The sequence below is a fragment of the Gopherus flavomarginatus genome, chromosome 25 (assembly GCF_025201925.1).
Source record: "Gopherus flavomarginatus isolate rGopFla2 chromosome 25, rGopFla2.mat.asm, whole genome shotgun sequence".
Classification (NCBI taxonomy): domain Eukaryota; kingdom Metazoa; phylum Chordata; order Testudines; family Testudinidae; genus Gopherus; species Gopherus flavomarginatus.
The window spans coordinates 12731420-12759090 of NC_066641.1; the positions used below are offsets into that span (position 1 = coordinate 12731420).

Here is a 27671-nt window from a genome sequence, read left to right on the forward strand (position 1 = left end):
AGCCAGTGCCAGCCTCCCAGTTCCCACCGGCTCCTTTCTCTGCTAGCCCCATGGTGCAGATCCAGTCTAAAGATGGAAGGGGAAGGAGACCAGACACTGGGCTGGGACTCTGTAGGTCTGGGTTCAGTTCCCAGCTCAATGACGCGTCTTCTCGACTCTCAAGGCCTCCATTGTTCAGGGTCCTTGCTCTCCCCCACCCTTAGTCTGCCAGGTCTGGTTAGCCTGGGAGCCCCTGCGGTCGGGACCGTCTCCCTGTGTCAGTGCAGCACACCCTGATCTCGGCTGGGGCCTCTAGCCGCTGCTGCTCCAGCCATCAATCCTAGCAGAGTAACTGCACGTACCACATCTGCCCTGGGTGCACTGAACAGGGGGAATCCAGGCTAACACAAGAGATGGCACACTGCACATTAACACATGCACACCTGTTCTAAGAAGCAGGCACTACATCAGCCTGACCCTCTATCACGCCCCAGCTGCATGTGTGCAAAATAAAAATGACTCCAAACCCCCAGCCTGGGTTCTGCCAAGACTAGTCTGATGATAGTAACAATTCTCAAGAATGATTCCAGCGGACAGGCAGGGCTTTAACGTGTTGAAATAGGAAAAGGCCCTGCTTATGTATATTACTGTAATGCTCGGACACCCCGCTTTGGATTTTGCTGGGTGCTGCACAGAAAGCTAGTGAGATGCATCTCTCTGCCCCAGAGCTCGCAATCTAAATAGACTAAGCCCTCGTCTACATTAGGAGTGCTCTGCTGCTCCAGGAACACCAGCATATACACACCAGGAAAGCATGGCTAGCGTGGACACAGTTAAAGCTGCGCTTTCCTGGTACAGTAAAAGCGCCCCGCACAGACGAAACAGGCGATATCTGTAAAAGCGCAGCGTAGTCAGCAGAGCTGCGTCTACACTAGGGGCTCCTGCTGGCACAGCTAGGCGGCTCAGGGATCACATCCCTGACTGACGTAGCTACCCTGGCCGAATTTTGTAATGTAAACATTACCAAAGGCATGGAGGGGAAACTGAGGCACGGAGAGGGGACAGGACTTACCCGAAGTTGCACAGCAAGTCCATGACAAAGCTGGGAATAGAACCCAGGAGGCCTGATTCCAAGTGTATGCCCTGCCCACTGGGCCTGAGTGCCTCAAGTTGGCTTAGCACATGCACTCCCACATCAGCTGGTTTTAAAGTACACAAGTGCAACCCCACAATTCTAGCTCGTTATTTTTAATGCACCATCCAACACCGCAGCTTTTCCCCTGCCCGCCTGGGGACAGCGAGGGATTGTAGCAGGGCTGTTTGTTTTCGATATCATGGCAGGGGCAGGTGGATTTTGTGCCTGGACTGTATGTTTCCAGCACAGGAGGCTAACAACCCCCCCGCATAATGATCTGAGCTCTGAACATCTGCAGACCCAGCCAGGGACTGCAGAAAAGCACCAATTAAAGACACGTTCTCAAAGCACCACAGAGTGCTTTGCTGTAATGCTCCCACTGCCAGCCGAGGCCAACGCGTGGCCAACACCGGCTGCATCGCTGCACCCATCACGTGAGAGAACACAAAAAACAGATCGATCCAGCCTCATCACATCTCCTGGATGTTTGCGGCCACCTGCTTCCCTCATTCTGCTTAGAGGTGGGAGGTCAGAGGCACAAACATGCTACACAGCTGCCACGGCACCCCGCGCCCAGCGATAACCCAGCACAGACAGTCTCTCTGAAGTCACTCACTTGATGAACTTTCGAGCAAAAGATTTCAGCTTCCCCGTCGCTGCTGCAGCTGCCAACAGCAGATCCAGGCTCTTCCCAGACAGCATGTGGCCCAAGACGCCTAGTAGCCCCTCGGGGGATTTGGAGTGATCTGCATCCATGGTCTAGTGAAAAAAGGGGGGGCGGGGAACAAAGCAGTTTTAAACAGTGTTATAAAGCGGCTGTAGAACTCTGGGCACGACTGGAGCTCTCTGATTGGCTGTCGGTAACACCATATGCAAGTCAGTCATCATCAGACGCCACGTGAGAAAACGAGCGAGAGATCAGACCTGCCAGACAGGGCTCTAGCATTGCTCAGCCACCCCCCAAGGACAGCTGTAATGACCCATAATCCACCACCGCTGCGGCTCCAGCACAACCTGCGAAACAAAATGTACTTGCTGATTCAGAAGCTCGGGATCCTACGCACTCTTGGGGAGCGTGGCGGCCATAACAATGCAGGGAAAGACTGTGTCTGCCTGCGTGAGCTGTGTGCGCGTTATCCAGAGAGAAAGGAGCTGGGAGCAGGACGGCCACAGAGTTCTCTGCCTGCAAAGGCCTGAGTCATGCTGTTACAGCCCAATGCTTTAACATGCTGCATAAGCTCACGGCTTCCAGACGCAGCTAAAGGAATGGTTTGGCATGGGGCACAGCCCCTCTGACTCTTAGCACCACTACAGTGGAACAGGACAGCAGTAGATACCAATGACGCAGCACAGGGCTGCTGGCGGCCAGCCGCCCTCAGTGAGCCTGCCCCCAAGCCTGGCTAGAGGCGCCGCCTTTCCCCCAGCACCGGGAGAGAACCTGGAGCATTACAGCCGCTCACAAGCGATCAAGGGTCCCAGGTGTCCGCAGCAGTCTGGGACGGGGGGCACTGGGGAAGTTACCTTGAGGATGTTGGTGACAGTGGGCTCGGCTCTCAGGATGAGCCCCGGGTTGGGCTGGATGTTGGCATTCTCTGCCGATTTCAAGCGTGGCGCATGTTCCCGGTCAGCCGTCCTGGGGGGGGATATGCACAGAGATGAGGGAATCAGAGAAGAGGAGCCCCTCTTCCCCTGCTTTCCAAACAATGCAATCCCCCACTCCCTCCTCCAAGAGGGCCGTCTACACCACGAGGGTCAGGGTTAGTACAGCCCGTGGGAATGCAGCACCCATGCCCCTCCCACATAGGGAGCCTGTGGCCAGCCAGACCAGCAGTTCTGAGCTGAGGAGGCAGTTCCCTGGGTTGACAAGGCCCCCTTCCCTCCCAGTCCCCATAGTGTGCTCAGCAGAGACCAGCAAAGACCTTTCTATTCAAGCTGGGACACCCAGGGTCTTTTAGCCCCCATGCCTCTCTGGCTGTTCCTTTAGGGTTTTGATGGCTGGTTGGATCCAAGCTGTCCCGTTTATTCCGCTGTGAGGAAGTTAAGACACTCAGAGCCCCCAGAAGCCAGTGATTCCCTGGGGGAAAGGGATGGCAACAAGACCCAGCTGCTATCGATGTGCAGGGATTTCACAGGGGAACTCCCGAGGCAGCAGAGCTGGGGACCTACCGTTTGGCGACCAGGTTGGTCATGTGGGCCTCAGACAGCAGTCCCTGTTTGCTGCATTCCTGCAGGAGCAGACTGGTACAGTCACAGCTGGAATGGAGAGAGATGGAGCTAAGGGCACAAGGAATCCTACACATGCGCGGGCTCACTGACCCACGTTAGGGCGGGAGCGGGAAAGCAGCTACTTCAGAGAGGCCAGAGTGTTCCTGCTTCTGACCAAAGCCAAGGAGACGGCATTGTGAAGTGCGGGGTCAGGACTCTGGGGTTCCAGACCCACTTTTAGGCAGACGTTGGGAGTCAGTGACTCAGACAAGAGACGGACTCAGAACTGGGTTCTCTCTTTGGCGGTGTCAGGCCACTGTACCACTGGGCACGTTAGTTCTGTCAGAACGAGGCTAACAATATTTACCCACCTCACAGAGGGGCATGCCAGCTTGTGTGTGTGTGTTTGTAAGGTGCCTCAGAAGCGGAAAGCGTTATTAACATGGGACTCAGCTGTTAAACACTGGCTGGTGGGAGGGGAAATGAGGAACGGGAAACGTGGGGAGAGAAAAGCTGCCCTCCAGGCTGTACGCCAGCCTCATGACCAGCCAGCGGGAAACATGCCAGCAGTTGTTCAATACCGCCTCAACGGCAACGAGCAAAGCCAGGATACTGAAGGCTGGGCTGGGCGTTCCGCCACAGATCCAGTGCTCAGAAACCAGGGATTAAAAGTTAAATTGGATCCAAGTTTTCTACTAGGGGTACATCTACACTACCCACTGGATCGCGATCGATTTATTGTGTGTAGTGTAGATGCGATAAATCGATCCCTGATCGCTCTCCTGTCAACTGCTGAACTCCAGCTCGGCGAGAGGTGGAAGCAAAGTTGATGGCGGAGCCGCACCGCGAGGATGCAAAGTCAGTAATTTTAATTCGATCTAAGAAACGTCGACTTTAGCTACACTGTTCTCATAGATGAAGATGCATATCTTAGATCAATCCCCCTCCCAGTGTAGACCAGGCCTAGGTATTAAGCCCAGGACATAGGCCAGTTTACCCATTCAGGGCTGTGGGGCTCCTCCGGCATGAGGGACATGCTGTCCCTATGGTTCTGTGTGCAGCTCAACAGAATCCAGTCATTCCCACAGCAGTGAGGAGGAGGAAAGACCCTGCCCATGGCGTACAGCAGCTGTGCCTTTCCATATGCTTAGGCCCTTTCCCCTGGGGGCTCCGAGGTCAGACAAGGGAGGGAGGAGGACTCACTTGCATCGCTGATCAGCTTTGTCCAGCAGAGGGGTGAGTTTCAGCAGGAACTCAAAGGCACAATTCACGTCCTCGGTGAAATCCTGCAGCCACACAAGCAAGCAAGCACTGGGTCAGACCTCACTTCACAAGGTACATGAGATTCTTTCAGCTGAAGCAAGAAAGCCACTTGGAAACTTGGGCTCAATTCTTCCCCGTCAGCTGAATAACTCTGCACAACTTCACCTGGTGGACCAACAGAGCGTTGGCCAGTCAGTGACACGTTAGCAAAGGGACGGATTATCCCAGGGATCGGCAACCTTTCAGAAGTGCTGTGCCAAGTCATTTATTCACTCTAATTTAAGGTTTCGTGTGCCAGTAATACATTTTAATGTGTTTAGAAGGTCTCTTTCTATAAGTCTATAAAATATAGCTAAACTATTGTTGTATGTAAAGTAAATAAGGTTTTTTAAATGTTTAAGAAACTTCATTTAAAATTAAATTAAAATGCAGAGCCCCCCAGACCAGTGGCCAGGACCCAGGCAGTGTGAGTGCCACTGAAAATCAGCTCACGTGCTGCCTTCGGCACATGTGCCATAGGTTGCCTACCCCTGGCTTATCCAATGGTGCTTCCGGGACACGGGGGAAAGGCTGGGCAGCCAGACTCTGATATTCAGAGGTGCTGGCTCCCACTGAAGTCACAGCACTGCAGGAACACAAACCTCAGCACCAATGGGAGCTGCTGACGCTTGCCATGAAAGTCGGGCCCCGACCTCCGTTCAGGTATTACAAGCTGACATCCACTGCTCAGCAAGGAGAGGGAGGAGATCCTGAGAAACGGGCTTGGTTGGTGCTTTACTGTGGAGTTCCCACCCCTCGAAACAAAATCGCCCACAGCAAGTAGAAGAGCAGCCAAGTAGGGATGACTTGGGCCCACTGGCTATAAACCTTCCCCCAAGGTGTGTCAGCCTAGAGCAGCTATTACAGTGGTACCCTGTCCTTCCATCACATCCCCGAGGCCAGGAGTGTGGCTCCTCCCCCACTGACTTCTCGTCTTTTAGACTGTAAGCTCCTTGGGGCAGGCACTGCCCTTGGCTGCATGGCCCCGATGCTGCCGAGACTTACACACATGCTCATGGTTACGGACACCAGGGGCCCTGCTGACCAATCAGATCATTCCTGGTGCAAAGCTGAGCACGGGCTTATGTCTCTGAGGGAGTGAGGTCTGTATTTGTACAGTGTCTAGAACAAGAGGGCCCTAACTGGCTGGGGTGTGTGTGAGGGTTTACACAGAGCCCCTGCTGCAGTGGGGGAGGACTCTGGTACGGGAGCCACACTCAACCCCAGGCAGAGGGGCAAAGTTTCAGCAAGTCCCTGAAATAGAGGAAGGTAGGAGGGTGGCACTGAGGAGTTGGGGGAGGGATGCAAGGAGCCCCTGGTGTGTACAAGCTCAGACCACACAAGGTACAAAGCACGTGACCTCCCAGGCTATTAGACCGTAAACACTTTGGGGAAGTGACTGTACAGCGCCGAGCACAATAGGGCCTCCATCTCATGCGGTCCCCAGGCACCTCCATTACAAACATGATCTCTGTGTGTGTGTGTGTATTGTGTACACACACACACACACACTGTAAATGATCAATACTAAATACAAACAGTCACAGCAACTCACCTTCTCTCCCTGGGGATATTTCTTTAGTTTAACCAGAACCTGAGGGATCTGAAAGAAAGTTTTTTAAAACGTTCAGATCTAGCCCAAGAGATCCTGGGTGCGGAGACTCAGGCTCGTGCAGCACGACACATGGCTCCCACTCAGGAGTCCTGGCAGAAGACACCAGCCTTAGAGGAAACACCCCTCAAAGCTGCCCCCAGAACTGCCCAAGCGATCAATCTAGTCAATGCCCTGGGACCATCTGTTCCCACGGAAGGTGGGAGGAGAGCCCCCTAGTGGACATTTATGGAATGACCCGCACAAAAGGGAGGTGTCACAGTCCCCGTCACTCAGAAGGCCCCCGATTCCCTTCACACCTGTCAGTCCCAGTGGCGATTACAGGGGACAAGATGGAGGAATACGAAGCTGTAATGTGTGGAGCCTCTTCTGGGGAATCAGTCCCTGTCCTTTTTATTTTTCTTACGAAGAGTGGACAAGAGCTGGGACAGGGGATCCAGGGCCATCTGCTGCTGTTTACATTGGGGAGGGGGGAAGAAAGAAGCTGAACACACAACCTTTCAGTCTGCCAAGGACAAAGGAGGAATGTGAAAAAGCAACAGCACCAGGGGCTTAACACAACACTTACCTCCCCCTGTGATCTAATCCAGAGAGTCACTTAGCATTTATAAGGCATTCTGCAAGCATAGCCCTCCTGGAAGGCGATCCTCTGCTTTACAGATGGGGAAACTGAGGCGGACATGGCCAAAGCAACATGGCAGCGCTAAGAACAGAGCCCAGGTCTCCTGGCTCTCAATCATGCACGTTAACCACCATCCCCACATTGCACACCGGGACCAAAAGCTCCAAGGAGAAACGCAAGAGGCATGGGGGAGTGTGTGTGTGGGGAGGTGGGGCAGAGAAGCTACTGAGGTTTGAACGTTGGGATCATCTCCACGTTGCTAAGCCAGCTCTTATCTGACAAATAAGATCAAGGCATCTCTGCATACAGCTGGATAGAGTCAAGCTGATGTCATGTCCCACAAGGGCGCAGGTTCTCCATTAAGCCAAGACCAACCGCGTCCCACAGCCAGGAACAAAGTGAGACGAAAGCGGTTTTGCAAAACTAAAATAAGCCCGACATATCAACGTTTGGTGGCTTGTGCAAAGGGATGCTGCCTGCGGGCTCAGCCTCTGAGTCTGCGGTATAACATGCTCTGTACAGCTGGGGCAAGAAAAGGGTCCCCGGTGGAGGATGCAGTGGGAGAGGAGAGATAATTGCTGTGCCAGGTTTTGACACTCAGCAGGGTCCAGGCAGGGACAGACTCTGGGCTCTTGGCAGGGGCGGGAAGCATGACAAGGGGTTACCTTAAGGAAGGTGAAGGCCGTCCATTTCAGCTCCTCCGTCCCCTCCGGGGACTCGATCAGGCCCACGAAGCAGGCTTTCCAGATCTCCAGCACGAAAAGCGGTGAAGGAATGCGCTACAAGTGGGATGGAACACATGTCAGACCCAGAGAGTCTAAGGTATGCCACCCACTCCACCCCCCACCCACTGCATGGGTCATCAGCGGGGATCGAACCTGGAGCCTCTTGATTTAAAAGCAGGTGCCTCTGTTGCTTGAGCTGGAGGAGTAACTCCATTCACCAGAGGCACAAGCGGACTCATACACGGACCAGCCAGACCCACCCGGCACTAATGGGAGTGACGCACAACTGGATTTGGAGGGAGTCGTACTTCCCTGCATTTCTGTCCGAAATCAGGGGCCAGCATCAGGCTCACCCCCCCAGTGCAAGCCGGACACCAAGACGAGAAGTGACCTGCCAAGGCCAGACAGATTCAGCACCACAGCTGGGATTAGAGCTCGCAAGGCCCAGCTTCTGGTCCCACTAGGCCACACTGCCTCTCTGAGTCAGGATTCGCCCAGGACAGGGAGGAAACACGCTGCTGCTCCTTCGCTGTACCTGCATCCGCTTCACCATCATCAGCTGTTCCACGAGAGGCTGGGTCTCTCCAGTGAGGTTCATGGTTCCTTCCAGCAGCACCACGGCATGCACGGTGGGGAAGCCGGTTTTGTTCAGCTGCTCGGAGTGGGCCGAGAGCATGGTGGGTATGCTGCAAAAGAAGAAAAGTGGTAATTGGGCAGGGGGCTTGGGTGATGGTGGGGGAGACCCTACACCCACCAGAGCTGAAAGTCATTGGGTTTCAACCCTCCTCTATGCTGCCGTCACATCTGGGTCAGGACAGGCGACGGCCCTTAGACTCTTCTCTGGTTTGACAGATGAACCTTTGGGCCCTGGCTAGGTCATTGGTGTTTAACACCCTGGGCTTGGCCACATGGGGAAATGAGTCCGGAATATGGTCGGGTAAGAGTTTAAAGACTCTGGCTAGCTCCCTGCATGGACACTCTTAGTACAGAACAGAGTCCACGTGGCCTTATTCCAGAATCGCTATTCCGGCCATGTTCCCATGTAGACAAGGCCAGAGAGTTAAAGGGGGCAGGGCTGCTGAGGGGGTACCATGAGTGGGGCTTCCAGCCTGGGATGCAACTGAATTCCACCTAGCCCAGCATCCTCCTTCCCCGCTGCCAGCTCCCAACCCCTCCATCGACTCGGGGTGTGGGGGGCAGGACAAGCTGTACAATGGGCACAGGAGATGCCTGCAAGAAGTATGAGGCTCTCTGACCTCTTGGGCTTCTTCTGGCCAGCAGCAGAGGAGCAGGGACCCAAACAAGTGTGAGAGCAGAGCCCACAGGCATCAGAAAGGAGCCCTCCTGGGATGTGCCAATGTGAGCCGCCCACTCATCCCACAGCTACCCTTGCTGTCCCAGCCAACAGGCAGAGCAGGTGCACGGACCCCCCCTACACACACACTCGTCACCCCAAGAGCCCGGAAGGAAAACCGTGGAGCTACCTCTTGATCAGGGAGATGCACTCGTCCGCTTGGCTGCGCAGCTGGGGGGTGCTGAGGATGCTCAGATTCTCCCCCAGTTTGATCAGCGACTGCTCTATGGCGCTCCACGAAGCTGGAAGGAAAAGAGGAGGGGCAGGAAATGTAAGATTTTCAAAGTGGGGATCCCAGGGAGTATATGAGAGTCCCGGTAGGTCTGTACAGCTGAGAGGATTTCAACGGTAATGAGGTGCCTGTGGAAATCCCAGCCGAGATCTGTACTGCCTCAGAATTGCTCTGGGACACAGCTCGGCTTTGCATAGCACCCTCTCCAGGTGTACCGGGGAAAGCCAGACCGCAAGGGAGCCAGTCTGCAGCAGTCATTAGCTCCCCTAGCCTTCCTGCCAAGACTACTCCTCTTCCGGGGCAGCAGGGACTGGAGGGCAGGCAGCGTGGGTGCTATGTCAGGGAGCAGGTGGCTACAGCGATTGAGACAGCAGAGGAGCGGGTGTTGGAGCAGCAGGGACAAAGAGGGCTAAGGGAGGAGGAAGCAGTGATGGCAGGGCTTGGCTGAGCGGGGTAAAGGAGAGGAGGAGTCGAAGACGATCCCCCAGGGGATGGCAGCAAGAGAGAACAGGGAGGGAAGCTCAGGAGTTCAGGTCTGGCCATGGCAGAGACACCAGTAAGACAAGTCGAGGTGAGGGGGTGGGATGGACAGTGCTACACCGGTAATGGCCCAGCGACATACACGTCTCTTCCAGCTTGCCAATGTGAATCAGGGCCCGGTTTTTGGTGCTCCCCAGGATCTTCTCCAGACGCTCCAGGCACATCTTCAGCTGGTTCTCAGCAGCCACCTGGTCCAGCATCTCTTTGAACTTCTCCGTATAGAAGGCCGCGCAGCGCAGCATCCAGTTGAGGGCGCTCATCAGGGCCCGGCATAGGCCAATGCACTCCTCCGCTTTGCCATGGCAGCTGAGAGAGGGGGGCAGAAGAAAAGATTAGGTTTGAATGTCTCATTATGGGACCTTCCTCTTATTCCAGCTAGCCAGGTGTCCCCACTACTGCAGCATCCAAACACCTAATGATCCTACAGATAGGTCAGCTTAACTACATCCTGCAGGGCTGTGAAAAAACCACCCCCTCTGCAACGTAGTTACATTGACCTAAGCTCTGGTGTAGACACTGCTAGGCCCAGGGACTAATTCATCCATCAACCTAGTTACCACCTCTCGGAGAGCTGGATTTACTACAGTGAGGGAAGAACCCCGTCTGTTAGTGGAGGAAGGGTCTGCACTACAGTGGGGCTGCTGCAACGTTTCTAGTGTAGACGCACCCAAAAGAAGATGCTGAAGGTCCCACAGGGAGCTGGGGAGCTGACCCCGAACATCTCAAAGCTCAGCCCTGCACCTTAACCACTTGACCAGTCTTCCTCCTAGTCATGTGGCTGAATTTCATCCACCTGTTGACTGTTTTTCGCTCCTCGACTAGCACAAAGCACTTTGTCATGCTTATCACCTCCAGTATGGCTGAAAAATCTCACCATCTCGGGGTCTTCCTGGCCTCTCTGGGCTTTCAATTACAGGGATACTTTTCTAAGCCCCCAGTTGAATTATCTTGTCAAAAGTGATCAGCACTGATCAACTACGAGGTGGGGGTTCTCCTTCTGGAGCACAAATCAGAGGTTTGAATCTAATTAAATGGAGGATCAAATTAACTGGGGACTGGATGAAGCGGCCAGCTTTGTATTCGGCCAGCGGCAGCTCCTTGTCAACAGCTGGTGACAAATTAATATTAATTGTTGCAATTCTGCTTCATGAAATATAAGAGCAGCTATTTCCGCTTTCCTACCCCATCTATTCACTCCCCCTGCACACACTAAACTCAGCAATATCACTGATGCCTCTAAACAGGTTTAGTTGGGTTTTAAGGTAAACTACAAGAATTCTGGGTTTTCGAGAAACTGTTTACTGCCCTGAATCATTGATAGAAGATCAGCCCCTCGCTCACTCTCTGGACACAGTCTCAGCAGCGTCACAGCAAACGCCTACTGACTTGCAGCAACGCAAATGCTCACGGTTGCAAGAATGGCCTGCTGTGTTCAGAGACAGAAGTAGGAAGGGCTGCAACAATGAGGTGCATTGGCAGTGCTGGGTGTGCGCAGCCCAGGACCACGGAGCAGGAGGTGCTGCAGGTGAGGACTGAGATGCAATAGCAGGGATATAATCCCTCACATTGACGGGTTTAAACCTACCTCTAACTACTGGGGCTGAGGAAGAATCTTTCTGTGGAGGCAGGTTACCCCATAATGTCAGATGCAGGGTTTCTTGTACCTTCCTACAAAGCTGGCACTGGCCATGGGCAGTAACAGGACACTGGCCTGGGCAGGTCACTGGTCTGAGCCACTCTGGCAGTTCCTATATTCCCTGCGTTTAGCACAGCTGTGTGGGGCATCCAGGACGGGACTAGCAAAGTGCACAGGTAGAGCTGAGGGGAGTGACCTGTCCAGCTCCTACACCAGGGGTTGCCAAACTTTTGTTCAGCATGACCCCATTGTAACAAACCATTTCCTCCTGTGACGCCAGACAGCAGGACGAAGTCATTTTCAACAGCAAATTGGCATTCTCTGCAGAATGTGACCAGGCACACACCATGGATAATGCCATTTTGTCCTCCATGCAGCGTGACCTCATACATATGGTGCGTGCAAGGTCACGCTGTGTAGAGGATGCTACTTTGTAGAACAAAATGGCGTCCTCCATGCAGCATGACCTCACATGCATCATACATGCGAGGTCACCAAGTGTCATCCTCTGTACACTAGGGATCACTGCGACCCCACTGGCTGATGGCATGACCCCATTTGGGGGTGCGACCCACAGTTTGAGAACCGCGGTCCCACATATTCACTACTCCTGGCTCATCAATGTTATCAATCTTTGCCTTTCAGGGGCATTAAAGCAACTCCTCCCAAAGTGTCATCACACAGCCCTTCAGAAGAGAGCAGAAACAGCATGGTACCTGAGCCGATCACAAAACATATCCATGATCTCCAGCAGGGACTGGACGCAGAGATCTCGGGAGAAGTCATCGAACTACAACACAGGAATACAAGGGGATTTAAAACCAGACGCACTGAATACAGATTTCGGTTTTTAAACAGATACTTTAGAAGATCGTCTGCATCCCGCTCTGGGATAGGACAGGGCTCCCAGCCAAGAGTGTTTATTGGCAGCTCGTTCACAGCTACTCAGAAATGAAGGATGTATTAACAGGAATGTTGTAGGCAAGACACAAAGTAATTCTACCACTCTACTCAGCACCGATGAGACATTCTGGGCACCAGGCTTCAAGAAAGATGTGGACAAATTGGAGGAAGTCCAGAGGCGAGCAACAAAAAGTGATGAAAGGTCTAGAAAATATGATCTACGATGGAAGAGTGAAATAAATGGGTTTGTTTAGTCTGGAGAAGCAAAGACTGAAGGGAAACACAATAACAATTTTCAAGTACGTAAAAGGGTGTTATAAAAAGGAGGGTGATAAATTGTTCTTCTCCACTAAGGACAGGACAAGAAGTACCGGGCTTAAATTGCAGCAAGGGACGTTTAGGCTGGACATTAGGAAAAACTTCCTGGCAGGGTGGTTAAGCACTGGAACAAATTACTTAGGGAGGTTGTGGAATCTCCATCATAGGAGATTTTTAAGAACAGGTTAGAGCAGTGAATCTCAGATCTCAGTGATTCATCAGCCAAATTAGTGATCAACATTACCCAGAAGACCCACAATCATGTGAATTCATTGTCTCATTTACTGTAGTACTATTCAGATGTAAACAGTATGATGGGGAAATATTTATATATATTATTCTCATAGCAAATAAGTTAATAACTTAGTGCAAGTTGATAACTTAACTGGTTAACAATACAGTAAAAGCACCCTGATTGGTTAATAATTAAATCACTCAGTGTTTTAATATCATGTGCTGCAAAGAGCTGCAGGAGACACATTAAATAGCCACTTGCAGCTCACAAGCCTTGTCTGACTATCACTGGGTTAGACAAACACCCGTCAGAGATGGTCTAGATAATACATAGTCCTGCCTCAGTACACCTGACCCATCAAGATCTTTCTAGTCCTACATTTCTATGATTCTAGGTCAATGTTTCTCAACAGGTGGGTCACGACCTGCTGGGAGGGGATCATTAAAGGCAGTCAGGGGACCACCAAGGGTTAGAAGTTTTATTACAATCTAAAGCAAAGAAAATCTCACTCCTCCACTGCCCACATGCTCTTACCCTTCACGTGATCTCTGTCAACCTCAGAATATATGGAGATGTACCTATCTCCTAGAACTGGAAGGGACCCTGAAAGGTCATCGGGTCCAGCCCCCTGCCTTCACTAGCAGGACCAAGTACTGATTTTGCCCCAGATCCCTAAGTGGCCCCCTCAAGGACTGAACTCACAACCCTGGGTTTAGCAGGCCAATGCTCAAACCACTGAGCTCTCCCTTCCCCCAACCTAACCTCTCGACTCTCACACACACAAATAAATATTAAAGCATCATCATCATTGATCCTTTCTTCCCTTTATTCCTACAGCAAACATAAGGGCTCGTGACAAATTTCTGACTGAGAACAAGGGCTCCCCACCTTAAAAGGTTGAGGAACACCGATCAGCTAACTTACTCTAGCAACCACTAGCAATCTTTCATACGAACCATTTATTACCCACAGCAGCCTGTGCTGGGAGTGCATTTCCCTCTGTCACTACAACGCAACGTCACCATGGCCAGATTTTCAGAATGGTTCATTGCCCAGTAAGAATGGTCAGGCCAATGGTCCGTCTAGCCCAGCATCCTGTCTTCTGACAGCGGCCAATGCCAGGTGCTTTAGAGGGAATGAACAGAACGGGCAATCATTGAGTCATCCATCCCCTGTCGTCCACTCCCAGCTTCTGGCAGCCAGAGGCTAGGGACCATGGGCAGCTCTATGTATTTTGCCGCCCCAAGCACGGCAGTCAGGCGGCTTTCGGCAGTGCACCTGCACGTCCGCTGGTAATGCGGATTCGGCAGCGTGCCTGCGCCTTCGATATACCCGCCTTCGAATTGCTGCTGAAACCGCGGGACTGGCAGACCTCCCGCAGGCATGCTGCTGAAGGCAATCCGACTACCGCCCTCACGGCGACCAGCAGGCTGCCCCCCGCAGCTTGCCGCCCCAGGCACACGCTTGGTGTGCTGGTGCCTGGAGCTGCCCCTGCTAGGGACACTCAGAGCATGGGGTTGCATTCATGATCATCCTGGCAAATAGCCTTTGATGGACCTATCATCCATGAAGAGCGGGAGCTGCTGGATGCTGAGTACTTGTCAAACTGACCCTTCATGTGTAACCTCAGGTCCTGGGACATTTAATACAAGTTACACTGGCTAAGATGTTAATACTGATTCAAAGAGAAAAAACAGCAGTCTCTGGCTATGACACTGCATTAACTGGCAGCGCTACATCTCCATGTTGCTGGTTTTAAGTATTAACTCTGAATTCCCCCACCATTGCTGGAGTGGTCGACTGCAGTGAGAAGGATGTGCTAGCATGTGGTTTTAAACGTGTCGTACCCACGTTAGATGATTAGACTTTTAAACTTCTCTCGCAAGGAACTGCGTGCAGTTTCCCAAAGGAAAGGCAAAGTGATCTCTTTCCATTGATGGTGTACAGCCTGTTCCACAGAGCAGGGACATAGAAACGTAATCTCTTCGGTTTGTGCCATCTGATCATTGCTGACTCAGCAAAGGATGTCACTCCCCGCTTGACCTATATCTGGCAGGAGTTAGTGGGACAGAAATGGATGCATAGATTGTAGGTAAAATGAAAGACAGCATCCGTCAAGATCTACCTTACTGATGGCCATCAGGACAGTGGAATAAGACACCATCTAGGAACAAAAAAGACAGAGCAAGAAAGTTATTAGCTAACATTTTTAAATGCAACTGCTGTTGCCAAGGCATAATGAGGTCATTTTACAGCTGCGCTACTTGTCTCTTAAAACGGGGCTTTGGCAGTGACCCAGCACAAATTAAAGAGACATTTTTAGGTAATCATTGATTTGCTTTACACAAACTTCACATTAAACTACAATTTTAAATAACAAGCTAAGGAAAGCAAGAGTGTCTGGCAGCTGAGGAACTGTCTAGAGGGCAAGGGATCTCTATGCCCGCCTCTAGGCCACCATCAGAAGCTTCACTGCTTTGGCACGTACTGATCAGCGGGATGCTCCGCCATTATCTCCTTGCAGAGGAGAGAAGCATGATCGAGTACCACACTGGGAGACAGAAAATTCTGAATTCCAATCCTGGCTCACACACTGACTCCCTCTGTGGATCTAGGCAAGTCACTTAACTTCTGAACCTTGGTTTCCCTGGAGCAACAGGTCCCCTAACTCGGGGTTGGGAAGGGTAATTCCTCAGTGTCTGTAAGGCACTTTGAAAAGAGAAGTGCTATGGAGGTTGTTACCTGGGAACTGATTGCATATTTCAGGTAGGACAAGATCAGTGGGTTGGGTGATGGGCCAATCATGGCCTGTTCAAGGAGAGCTTCTGAAATGAAAACAAGAAAGGCCGGAGATTTCAGTTCAGCTAACACATGATCTCTCATTGTCAGCACATCCCACAAGCAGAAAGGGAGACACAGAAAATATTGCTGATCCCGAAGATTTAGCACGACACCTTCTTTAAATTAAATCCTACAACTGTCCATTCCCAGTAGCAGAGGACAATAAATAACTTAGGAAGCATAAAGTATCCTGCCGCTAACTCAGCTCTTGCAGAGAATCTTGGGCCCTTCTTAGACTCATAGCCTTTAAGGTCAGAAGGGACCATCACGATCGTCTAGTCTGACCTCCTAAACAACACAGGCCACAGAATCTCACCCACCCACTCTTGTAATAAACCCCTAACTTATGTCAGAGCTATTTAAGTCCTCAAATCATGGTTTATAAACTTCACGGTGCAGAGAATCCTCCAGCAAGTGACCTGTGCCCCACACTGCAGAGGAAGGTAAAAAAAAAAACCAATCTGCTCTGAAGGAAAATTCCTTCCCAACCCCAAATATGGCAATCAGCTAAACCCTGAGCATGTGGGTAACACTCACCAGCCAGACACCCAGGAAAGAATCATTCCATCTAACATCCCATCATGTACTTCCAACTTACTGGGGCCCAGTGATCTGGGAGAAAACCTCTGCTCACACACATCTCTTGGCTGCTGCCACAGTTGGGTGGCTTTTGCTATTGGTTCCTGAACTCTCCAGGCCTGGCAAATGGTCCTTCTCTGGAGAATGCCCATGCACTTTTGGCACCCACTTCCCCGGGCAATCTGCCAGCGCCTGGGTTTGGCAGCTCACAGGTGCAGAGTATGTCCTATCTGTTCAGTCAAGCTTTTAATTGATCATTTGAACTACTGCAGCAGAGCACGGAGGCTGTCTCACAAAGACAGACCCACATTTTGCAGCATTTGTTTTAATTAGTCTGAGGCACCCAGACGCTGGAGGTGGAAGCTGCCATTTGGGAATCTCTAAATAAGTGCATCCCTCACTTTCTTGGAGGGCAACTGCTCAAAAATAGTGCACCAGTCTGAATCCCCAGACAATCATAAATTGCAAGCACTGAATGAGAATTGTTGGCTGCAATTACGGACACTGGGAACCAAATGCATCTTTCTGCTCACCAGAGAGAGAGAATTCTAATGGTAACTTTTCCCCTTCCTGTCATCCTGTAACCAGGGAGCAGGACACAACCGAGACGAGACATTATGATCCATCACGTACATATCACTACAGCTCCGCCAGGCACTGGGGCTGTTCTGGCATCTCGCTGCCAGATATTTTCCTTTGGTCTTTGGATTTGAAAGCCGTGTCTGAATGATAAAAACGACCCATTCTAGGGCTAATGCACAGGGGGTTTAAAGGAAATCACCTCATCCGAAATTACAAACAAGGATGATCATCAGAGCTATTCCAAGTGACAAACCAGTCCTCCCTGGACTCCTGCAACCCTGTCATTATTTGTATTAAGGTAGCGCTACTAGAAACCACAGTCGAGACCAACGGCCTATTTTACGCACACCTTGTGAGAGACAGTCCTTATCCTACAGTGGGTGAAGAGAATACAGGTTCACAGCGAGGGGAACGGACTTGCCAAAGGCTGCACAGCAGTGACAGAACTAGGGCTAGAACCAAAGTCTCCAGAGTCGTCTTAGTGCCTTTCCACTGCCACCCACCCCCCTCAGGTCAGCGTCTTCATAACAGGGAATCACTGGTTCACCTGGGCTGCCTCATTTCTACACAAACTCTACAGATGACAGAGAGACTCTGTTATAATTGACATGCGCCAAAAGTTTCAAATCCAGGAGCCTAAAGTCAAGCTCCCGCATGCAGATTTCGGCAACCACATGGAAGTGCCTTGAATGTCAACAATTCTGAACGGCTGCAGTTCCCCTACCCCAACAGAGCTGATGAAACGTGGCTAAATCTGGACATAGGCGCCTAACTTTAGGTACCTGGGTTTGAAAATAGTAGCCACCATTAGGGTGACCAGATGTCTCGATTTTATAGGGACAGTCCAGATTTCAGGGGCTTTTTCTTATATAGGCACCTATTACCTCTCACCCCCTGCCCTTTAGTCACCCTAGCCACCGTGCCCAACGGTGCTAAATATGGTCAAGGCCTAGAAGGAGGCAGAATCTCTGTCCTGAAAGAGCTTATCATCTAAGAAGATAAAGTACAGACAAAGGAGTGAAGGCAGGAAACAATAGGCGGAGAGGAGCGTAGGCCTGGTAGGAGGAATACATGGCCGCTGGGGGTGGCTGAGCTCTGATTCGGGTTAGTCTCTCAATATAGGTGCATTTTTACAGTTATGTTTTCAGAACTTGAGGGGGAAAGGGGTCAGCTATATCCTATCACAATGATATCTGAATGATTTTTATCTTGGGACTGGATTTGCAGTACACAACAGTTATAAGTGTCAAGTATCAGAGGGGTAGCCGTGTTAGTCTGGATCTGTAAAAGCAGCAAAGAATCCTGTGGCACCTTATAGACTAACAGACGTCTGTTAGTCTATAAGGTGCCACAGGATTCTTTGCTGCACGTCTGTTAGTCTATAAGGTGCCACAGGATTCTTTGCTGCACGTCTGCTAGTCTATAAGGTGCCACAGGATTCTTTGCTGCTTTTACAGATCCAGACTAACACATCCTACCCCTCTGATACTTGATACCATGCAAGGCACTGCATTTAGCCGTATGGAGTGGAACGTCTGTTAGTCTATAAGGTGCCACAGGATTCTTTGCTGCTTTTACAGTTATAAGTGGTAACTCAGAGTCACAGATCTTCCATGTAGATCACGTGGTACCCAGTAAATTCCTTTGTATGACAAGTATCAGATCATGCAGGTCTTTAAAACCAAAAATCTATTCACCACTGGTGAATGGGAAGCTTTCTATAATTAGGGGAGGGGAGCACTAAATGATAAATTTCTGCAGCTCTCAAAACATTACCTTTCTAATCCTAGTAGTTGTAAAGAACACACGCCAAATAGAAATACAGCATCGTCTTCCTGAGCCTGCAGACTGCCTCAGTGCAGCTGCTGCTGCTCAGAGCTTTTCCAAGCAGCAACACAGCAAAAATAATAGAATACTTATCAGTTTCAGAACTGTGAAAATAATCATGGCCATTTTACTCTTGTGCTGCTCAAGATGGCTAACAGCAGAAGCAGAAAATGGAGCTACTCACCAGGGACAGCGACTGTAGCAGAAGAATACACCCTCTGCAGCAGCTGAGAAGATGGGGTCGGGTAGGGTAGCAGATACCTCACTTTACAGAAAGCTTACAATTGGAGGGCAAGCAAAGCGGAACTCTTTTCCATACCAGCAGGCAAGGTGAGGCTTCAAAATTTAGCAATTACCCTCTAGCCAGAGAGTGAGATTACAAAAATGGTACTCTCAGGCAATGTCCGGGCATAACATTACAGTACCTTCCTTCTACCCAGCAGGTTTGAGCTGGACTTTCCACCCACAGCCTTGAGACCTTACTGGTGTCCCTGCAATCCAGATTCCACGCTAGTCCTCTAGCCAGTAGGTGTCTGGTAAATTCTATAAGACTATGTTAATGCACCAATAAAGAACTTTTGAAAGGAACAGAAATGGGATCTCACAAGTGAACGAGATTCCCCACCCTTCACTAAACAGAAAATGGACCCAGATGAATGGAATCGCATGTGGGGAAGATATGATCTTAGGTTATGGGAGAGCCAACTCTCATCTAGCATAATTCTGACGTTCAGTCCAGTTCTCCATGTTGGTTTGAATGAGGAATATTTCCCTTGAAAACCTCTCCTTTACATCAACTCAAGAACAAGTGATTTAAGTTAGTTTACACAGGGCTTTCAAACACACACCACACACAGGAAAAACTAACAACATTACCATAATTGGCATAAAAGCCTAGCAATTATTTTACCTATGTATACTCAGCAGGTACCACCATTTAGCAGGATTTGTGTCAATCTCCCTTCTTGAACTGGGATGAGAAAAGCAAATTCTAATAAGATCTGTGGGTCAGAAGATGCTTTCAGTTTCTTAACAATAATCCCTAACGCTTATAAGAACAGAAATACCTAGTTCCTATACAGCGCTTTGTATCCACAGATTTTTAAGCACTTTACAGGGGAGATAATGATCATTATCCCCACTGCACAGGTGAGGAAACTGAGGCACAAAGGGATGCACAAGGTCTCCAAGCAAACCAGCAGCATAGCTGGGAAGATAACCCAGGTCTCTTTAGTCCCCACTTAGTGTTCTATCCACTAAGCCAACCTGCATCTCTCAGTGTCAGTAATAGCTCAGCAAGTTATTGCAGCCAACAATCATGCTATATACTCCCCTCTTCCTAAGATTTACATACTTGGCTTTAAGCATGAGTGGCCCCAGTGAAGGGCTCCACACGTGTATAAATCTTTGGAAGACAGGAGCCTTCATTTCCAAAGTTTACTGTTGGGAAGTTTTTCAGCCCTGATAACTAGGGCAGAGAAATAACACTGAACATAATACAAGTGCTGTGGTTTGCTTTTCCAGATCATATGTTTGTCTCACTTTGTACCACGCACATAACACAAACAGACATGTGCACCCAAGCAATCAAACAAAACCAAACCCTGACCTGCCAAATTAAGTATGTCCCACGTGGCTCCTTTGGGGAAGAATTTCTTCATGTTTATGGCCCACTGGTAATCGCTCCACCGCTCTTTCCAGGCCTGGAGAATGGCCTGTTTTAGATTGACAACCTTCATCTTTCCGTTCTGAAAGGGAGAGAGAAGATACAGCAGCTTGTTCACAAGAGCATTTCGCACCCATTCCTCTCACAGACTTAGCTCCCCCGCACATCACCCCTGGGGCTCTATAAATTAAAACATCTTTTATTTCTATAATAAAAGATTCACTTAGCAGGAGGTAGGGCAGCCGGTTCACGCAGGAGGCTGGGAGCCAGGACTCCGCGGCTCAATTCCCATTATAAGGGAGAGACTGTAGTCCACCGGTGGGAGCAGGAGCAAAGGCTCCTGGGCTCGAGTCGCACTGGGAGGGAGCACAGGGTGCTGGGGGGCAGGATTCCTGGGTTCCCTTCCCACTCCCAGCTCTGGGGAACACGTGGGCCCGTGTTTACAGCACGGGAATGGGAGCCAGGACGCCTGGGCTCTGCTCCCAGCCCTGGGAGGGGGCAGGCTCCTGTGGCCAGAGGTGGGGGAGTGAAGCCCCTCACCCCCCCCCAGTGGGGCACCCCAGGGGGAGGGGGGGTGAGCCCGTCTCCTATTAGCACCCCTTGAACCTGCTTATGGGGGAGGGGCAGCCCCCCTGGAAATACACCCAGGTCCCCCCCCCGGGGCCCCCATCTGGAAACACACCCGGGGGGGGGGGGCTCGCACCCAGCAGCCAAACAGCACCTCCTTCAGCCCCTGGGCCCCGCCATCTTGGCACCCACCAACAAGCCCTCCACGGATTGGCTGGAAGCGCGCCGCCCGCCGCGGAGCTTGCTGGGAGCGGTAGTTTTTTGAGGCTGGCTGCTCTAGCCTGGGGTCGAGGGGTGTTTTAATACTTACAAATACCGGTCCCAGCCAGAGACACCGGGGCTGCCCCTCTGACGTGGCGGGTGGGGCGGTGGTATTTTCCAGGCTATAGAAAATGATAGGATTTTTTTTTTACTGTTGTTTGGGGGGTTATTTATTGGTGCCCCTTTGCCAGTAGGAATCTATAAACAGATATTTGTGCTGCCCACCCCCCAGCAGCTTGCGGAGAAATGGGGCTGAATCCTGGGGTGGGTGCTGCAGCCAGAGGGGCTGTGACCCGCCCCCATCTCACCCCAGCAAAGATTCAGCATGCATCCTTAATTACGGTTATTTACTCTTCATTTACAGTAGTGTGCGCCAAGTGCCAGGCACGTCCCAAACACCCAGGAAGGCGGGCACCTGCTCACCCTCTGAGGCGTTGTCTCCTCCAGTCAGTGGGTTTCAAACCATGGCCCCCGAATAACGGGCTGGGCACTGGCGTTGGCTTTGCGCAGAGCTCTGGGCAGGTGGGGCATTGGGGTCGGCTGGGCTCCCCTCATTTCCAACAGCTACACCATGTTAAGTGATGCGACATGTTTAATAATTCACTCAATGTTACTTTCCCCAAGCAAGCAGTCACTCTGGCAGCCACAAAGTTCAATATCCGTAGATTCAAAGGCCACAAGGGACTATTGTGATATAGTCTGACCATCTGTGTATCATAGGCCAGAGAACATAAGAGCAGCCATACTGGGTCAGATCAAAGGTCCATCTAGCCCAGTGTCCTGTCTTCTGACAGTGGCCAATGCCAGTGCCCCAGAGGGAATGAACAGACCAAGTAACAGAACAGAGCATCCCCAAATAAGTCCTAGAGGAGCTGTATTAGAAAAAAAAAACATCCAAGCTTGATTTTAAAATGGCCAATGATGGATGTGATAGGGACTGGGAAAGGAGGTGGGGGCCAGGCTTTGAGCAACGGGAGGAGAGATTTCCTTATACTCTCCTGTCTGTATCCATCTGTTGTCTCTTATATTATACTTAGATTGTAAGCTCTTTGGGGGAGGGATTATCTCCTTCTGTGTCTGTACAGAGCCCAGCACCATGGAGGGGTGGTAGGGCCATACAGATAATAAATATGATGAGGGAGGAGGGCTATCCACAAGAGGGAACATTTGGGAGACCCTTTCCGAAATAAATTGGAATACTCCAGTATTTGCACCAATCCCTTCACCTCTCTCTACTTACTGCAAATACAGAGGTACCGTTCTTTCGTTCTCTGGGACAACTGGCAGGTTTGTAAGGGGAAAGCTCTCTCTTTCCAACCTGGCGCTCACATCTCTAGCCAAGCCCTCCGGCTGAGGGAGGCCATCTGAAGGGGCAGGCCTGGCAGATGGTTTTGGATCATCTTCATTCCCTTCCCTGTCTCGAGGGGAGGTGGCAACGCTGGGATGGAAATGCTCTGCTGCTGCCACATGCACAATCAAAATATTTGTGCAAAGCCGCAGATTGACTCACGTGCGGGGACCCATTGTCTACGTGGGCCTCACCAATCAGATCAAGGCAGTGTGTTGCCTCCCTGATCAGGCTCACGCTGGGACATGTTCTCCTTGGGAGCTGCAGCTGTGTGTTCGAGGAGGAGCTGCAGCTGGCAACCCTGGCGCTGAAGACAGAATCAAAGCCACCTTCTTGGCTACCCGCTCCCAGGTGCATCCCAGCACAGGCTGGCTTCAGGGCTGATGGGCACCTGATTCATTCTTCATTCCCCAGCCCCAGCCCTTTTGCTGTTTACTGCTTCGTTGGGGCTCCTGGTCAGAGTGATTTGGGGAGGGGGGTTGACGTAGATCCAGGATGATTCTGTGATTAGGACAGAGAATTGGGACTCCAAAGAGCTGTGGGGAGAAGGGTGTCCCTTCCTGTGACCTGCTGCGTGACACGCTCCTTCTCTGGGCCTGGTCCCCCCACTCCTAGTCTAGCTAGACTATCAGCTCGTTGGGGCAGGAACTGTGCACAGAGCAGCCTCGGTCTCACTGCAGGCGTCGAGGAGCTGCCATTAATACACATGATCCTCCGGCACCAAAGCCCGGGCCCAGATCCCAGAGGGCTTAAGCTAGGGGAGACTCTCCATTAGTTATTAATGAGCTAGGGGCCTTTCGCAGCGGGCCCATCCCCAGCCCCGCAGTGGCCTTGTGCCCCGTAGCAGGCGCCGCCAGGGTGCACCTGGATGGTCCGTGCCCACGCACCCCGCTCTTTACTGCAGTGGAAGCTGCACAGGGGAACGTTCTGGCCTTGTGGTAGCCAAAACAACAGGGAACTTTCCCCCCAGGATAGCGGCAGCGGGAGCTGCACTGAGCTCTCTCTCCTCTCTCTCTCTTTCCTGGCATCTGTTTCTTCCCACAAAGTGCCACCCACCTTCCCGGGCTTGCTGGCTGGTGTGCCCAGATCACCTGATCCCCCTCCCACAAAACCCAGTGTCTCCCAGTCATGTGCCCTGCACTCGCAACAGAGAACTGTGCCATTCGCCATCTGCCAGGGTAATTGGGCAGTGGCTTGGAAGGGAACCTGGAGGAAGAGCTGCGTTCCTGGCAGCGTTAACCCAGTGAGCTGCCAGCTCCATGTGGGCGCTCTGCACTTACATGGCTGCAGACATGCGTTGGGCTGGGCCAGGCCAGGCCCTGGTACCGTGGGTGTGCCAGTGAGGGGCGGGGTTGGCCCCTCGCTGCAGTGTCGTCCCCGAGGAGCCTGCATTTCGAGCATGCAGAACAGGCGCCGTCGGCTGAGCGAATTCCACCCGGCGGCAAGGCAAAGAAGCAGATCGGGCCCAGCTCAGAATCAGGCCTGGGTTGTGATGAAAAGGCCTCTGAGCACAAGTTCACAACCTGGTTTTCAGAGGTGCCGGACACCTGGCACTTCTGTTGGCTCCGGCGGGACCTGCGGGCGCTCAGCATTTCGGACCCTGTCTCTCTGCAACGACAGCTGAAGCCAGCTGAGTCTGACCTAGTTCCCAGCTTGGCTGTAGGAGCAGTGGACTGAGCTGGGGGCCATCAGCCAGGACTCCTGGGCTTTATTCTTGGTTCTGCCACTGACTCCCTGCATGACCTGGGGCGAGTCCCACCTCCTCTGACCTGCACTTTTCCCATCTGCAAAATGCTGACAATGCTGCTGGCTGATCGCTCCCTTTGTGGAGCGCTGGGTGTCTGGGATGAACGGCACGATGGCCGTGCACAGCACGGCAACCAACCGGTGGGCGTGGCTGATTCACCAGTGCCCCCTGCTGGATGGAATCGCAAACTTCTCGGCTGTGTGTCATAGGCCCTTCACCGCTGACAGAGATTCCCCTTGAGCGGTCATGCAAGGGCTTTCGGTGCTGCTCTGAGATCTAGCCCCAGGCAGTTCCAAGTCCCTGTGAGCTATCTAGGAAGCTCCTTTCTCCCATGAAAGCGGCAATTCACCTCTTCGCCTCTCTTCTCCTCTCCTGTGGCTGAGCAATACATTGTTCTTTTTCTTTCCCCAGTGGCTGGGAGCAGGTGACACAGGCTTGGAATAATGATCAGCCCACATGTGGTTTCAGAAACCTTCTCTCTTCCCTCCAGGGTCTTTGTCTGCTGCCCTGGGACACCCCCCTTCCCGCCCAGCCCATGCACAGAAGATGGAGCAGAGCATGGCTGGGAGAGCCTGCGTAGGGAATCCTCAAACAGCCCTGACCGTCCTGCAGGCTTGGCCTGGCCTGTCTCCATTCACTGCACATAACATTGCCTTGTCCCCTTCTGCTTGTATGACAACACAACCCCGAGACCCGCCCAGGGCCCTGCTGTGCCAGGCAGCGCACAAGTGGAGAGGCTGCCCCGACCCAAGTGCTCACAGGCTTACCTGGCGAGCGTTGTGATCTCCCTGTTCCAGAGGGCAACGGAGGCACAAAGGACTCCCCTGAGGTCACGTGCCAAGTCAGAGAGAACCCAGGAGTCCTGCTTAGTGCCCTGCTACCCCCGATCCCATAATAACCCAGCTCAGAACGTGCCATTCTGCAGCGAGGATGTGAATACGGGACCCAGCCCCCAGCCACAGCAGGGCCGTCCTGAGCAGCCTCAGCGGAGAGGCCTGTGGCGACGTCTCGCCTCGACCTGGGGCGTGCCAGCAAGGCTGGGGGACGCCAGCCCTGCCACGGCCTGCACTGCCCTTGCCATCAGCAGAGGGCACCACCCTCCCAGGCGGCTGAGCCTGTGCCCAGGACTGCAAGTGCCAGAGCAGCCTGGATCTCTCCGGGGGGCTGAGGGCCCAGCCCCGTTGTGCTGCGATGCGGAGGCAACACCCCGCTGCCTTGGGTTAGGTCGTTACCTCGCCTGGAAAAGCTGCTGCTGCTGAAGAGCAGGGAGGGATGGGGGGGCCCTGCGCCCCGTTATGCCAGGGCCCTGGCCTGGCTCCCCCCAGCCAGCGTGGGGTGCCCCTGGGATCCCACGGGGGTACAAGCGACGGCCGTGGCCTCAGGCTCTGGCACACGCCAGCTTCTGCCGCAGCATGTGGGAGCCCAGCCCTGCCCCAAGCTGACACCACGCGGGCGCTGCCCACACGTGAGCAGGCGCTGCCAGTGCCCGGTGGGGGGCTGTAATCCACAGTGTTACCCCCCCAAACGGGTCCCGGCCAAGGGATTCTGCACTCTGGCCAGCAGAGGGTGCTGGGCTGCCCCTGGCCATCCCTGGCACCCGGTCCGTTGTACCCCCCCACACACATCCACATACACAGGGCCCTTGTTTATTGTTCAGCCCAGCTCCTTCCCAAAGAGGCTGTCGAAGCCGGGGCGGGCGGGGGGGGAGCCTCTGCGGAGAGGCAGCAGCTGTCAGCTGAGCTGGCGTCTGCCCAGCATGGCTCTGTGGGGGCCATTCAACAGGCCGGGAAACAGCCTACGCTCGTGCCACGGCACCGCCGGCCCCGCCTGGGCCAGAAGGATCCGCTTGCCCCTGGCGATGCCAGAATCCGCAGCCCCCGCTCACCAGGGCTCCTGGGCCAGCAGCCTGCTTGCCCTGCACTGCCTCCATCTCCCCAGCGCCCCTCAAGCCCACCCCGCAACCCCCTGCTACCCAGCACCCCCACTACCCTAGCCCTGGGCTCCCCCCAGGCCCCAGCTGTACCAGTGCCCCCCATTCCTGACCCACAGCCCCCTGCTATCCCAGCACCCCTCGCTACCCTAGCCCTGGGCTCCCCCCAGCCCCCAGCTGTACCAGTGCCCCCCATTCCTGACCCGCAGCCCCCTGCTATCCCAGCACCCCTCGCTACCCTAGCCCTGGGCTCCCCCCAGCCCCCAGCTGTGCCAGTGCCCCCCAGTCCTGACCCACAGCCCCCTGCTATCCCTGCACCCCCCGCTACCCTAGCCCTGGGCTACCCCCAGCTGTACCAGTGCCCCCCCATCCTGACCCGCAGCCCCCTGCTATCCCAGCAGCCCTCACTACCCTAGCCCTGGGCTCCCTCCAGCCCCCCAGCTGTACCAGTGCCCCCCAGTCCTGACCCACAGCCCCCTGCTATCCCAGCACCCCCCACTACCCTAGCCCTGGGATCCCCCCAGCCCCCAGCTGTGCCAGTGCCCCCCAGTCCTGACCCACAGCCCCCTGCTATCCCAGCACCCCCGCTACCCTAGCCCTGGGCTCCCCCCAACCCCCAGCTGTGCCAGTGCCCCCCAGTCCTGACCCACAGCCCCCTGCTATCCCAGCACCCCCCACTACCCTAGCCCTGGGCTCTCCCCAGCCCCCAGCTGTGCCAGTGCCCCCCAGTCCTGACCCGCAGCCCCCTGCTATCTCAGCACCCCCTGCTACCCTAGCCTTGGGCTCCCCCCAACCCCCAGCTGTGCCAGTGCCCCCCAGTCCTGACACACAGCCCCTTGCTATCCCAGCACCCCCCGCTACCCTAGCCCTGGGCTCCCCCCAGCCCCCAGCTGTACCAGTGCCCCCCAGTCCTGACCCACAGCCCCCTGCTATCCCAGCACCCCGCGCTACCCTAGGCCTGGGCTCCCCTCAGCCCCTCAGCTATACCAGTGCCTCCCAATCCTGACCCACAGCCCCCTGCTATCCCAGCAGCCCTCACTACCCTAGCCCTGGGCTCCCTCCAGCCCCCCAGCTGTACCAGTGCCCCCCAGTCCTGACCCACAGCCCCCTGCTATCCCAGCACCCCTCGCTACCTAGCCCTGGGCTCCCTCCAGCCCCCCAGCTATACCAGTGCCCCCCAGTCCTGACCCACAGCCCCCTGCTATCCCAGCACCCCTCGCTACCCTAGTCCTGGGCTCCCTCCAGCCCCCCAGCTGTACCAGTGCCCCCCAGTCCTGACCCACAGCCCCCTGCTATCCCAGCACCCCTCGCTACCTAGCCCTGGGCTCCCTCCAGCCCCCCAGCTATACCAGTGCCCCCCAGTCCTGACCCACAGCCCCCTGCTATCCCAGCACCCCTCGCTACCCTAGCCCTGGGCTCCCTCCAGCCCCCCAGCTGTACCAGTGCCTCCCAATCCTGACCCACAGCCCCCTGCTATCCCAGCAGCCCTCACTACCCTAGCCCTGGGCTCCCTCCAGCCCCCCAG

General features: G+C 53.4%; 1 protein-coding gene across 7 annotated transcripts in view; it reads right to left on the reverse strand.

Annotated features, from left to right (window-relative positions):
• The window catches only part of MED24 (mediator complex subunit 24), a 206253-nt gene that overhangs the window by 14712 nt on the left and 163870 nt on the right, over positions 1-27671 (reverse strand). For 2 of the 7 annotated variants that reach the window (XM_050934759.1, XM_050934755.1), the window contains exons 1-14: positions 21015-21054; positions 20237-20375; positions 15541-15623; positions 14924-14962; positions 12059-12132; positions 9789-10012; positions 9065-9176; positions 8116-8266; positions 7521-7634; positions 6177-6224; positions 4523-4605; positions 3281-3367; positions 2636-2747; positions 1731-1873 (exon numbers count right to left, since the gene is read on the reverse strand). In XM_050934759.1, the coding sequence (XP_050790716.1) occupies positions 1731-1873; positions 2636-2747; positions 3281-3367; positions 4523-4605; positions 6177-6224; positions 7521-7634; positions 8116-8266; positions 9065-9176; positions 9789-10012; positions 12059-12132; positions 14924-14962; positions 15541-15623; positions 20237-20366 (1400 nt within the window). In that variant the 5' untranslated portion in view covers positions 20367-20375; positions 21015-21054. Of the gene's footprint in view, positions 1-1730; positions 1874-2635; positions 2748-3280; positions 3368-4522; positions 4606-6176; positions 6225-7520; positions 7635-8115; positions 8267-9064; positions 9177-9788; positions 10013-12058; positions 12133-14923; positions 14963-15540; positions 15624-20236; positions 20376-20899; positions 20919-20975; positions 21055-27671 lie in introns of those variants that run through there. The other 5 variants (XM_050934756.1, XM_050934757.1, XM_050934758.1 and 2 more) reach the window with 5 other exon arrangements.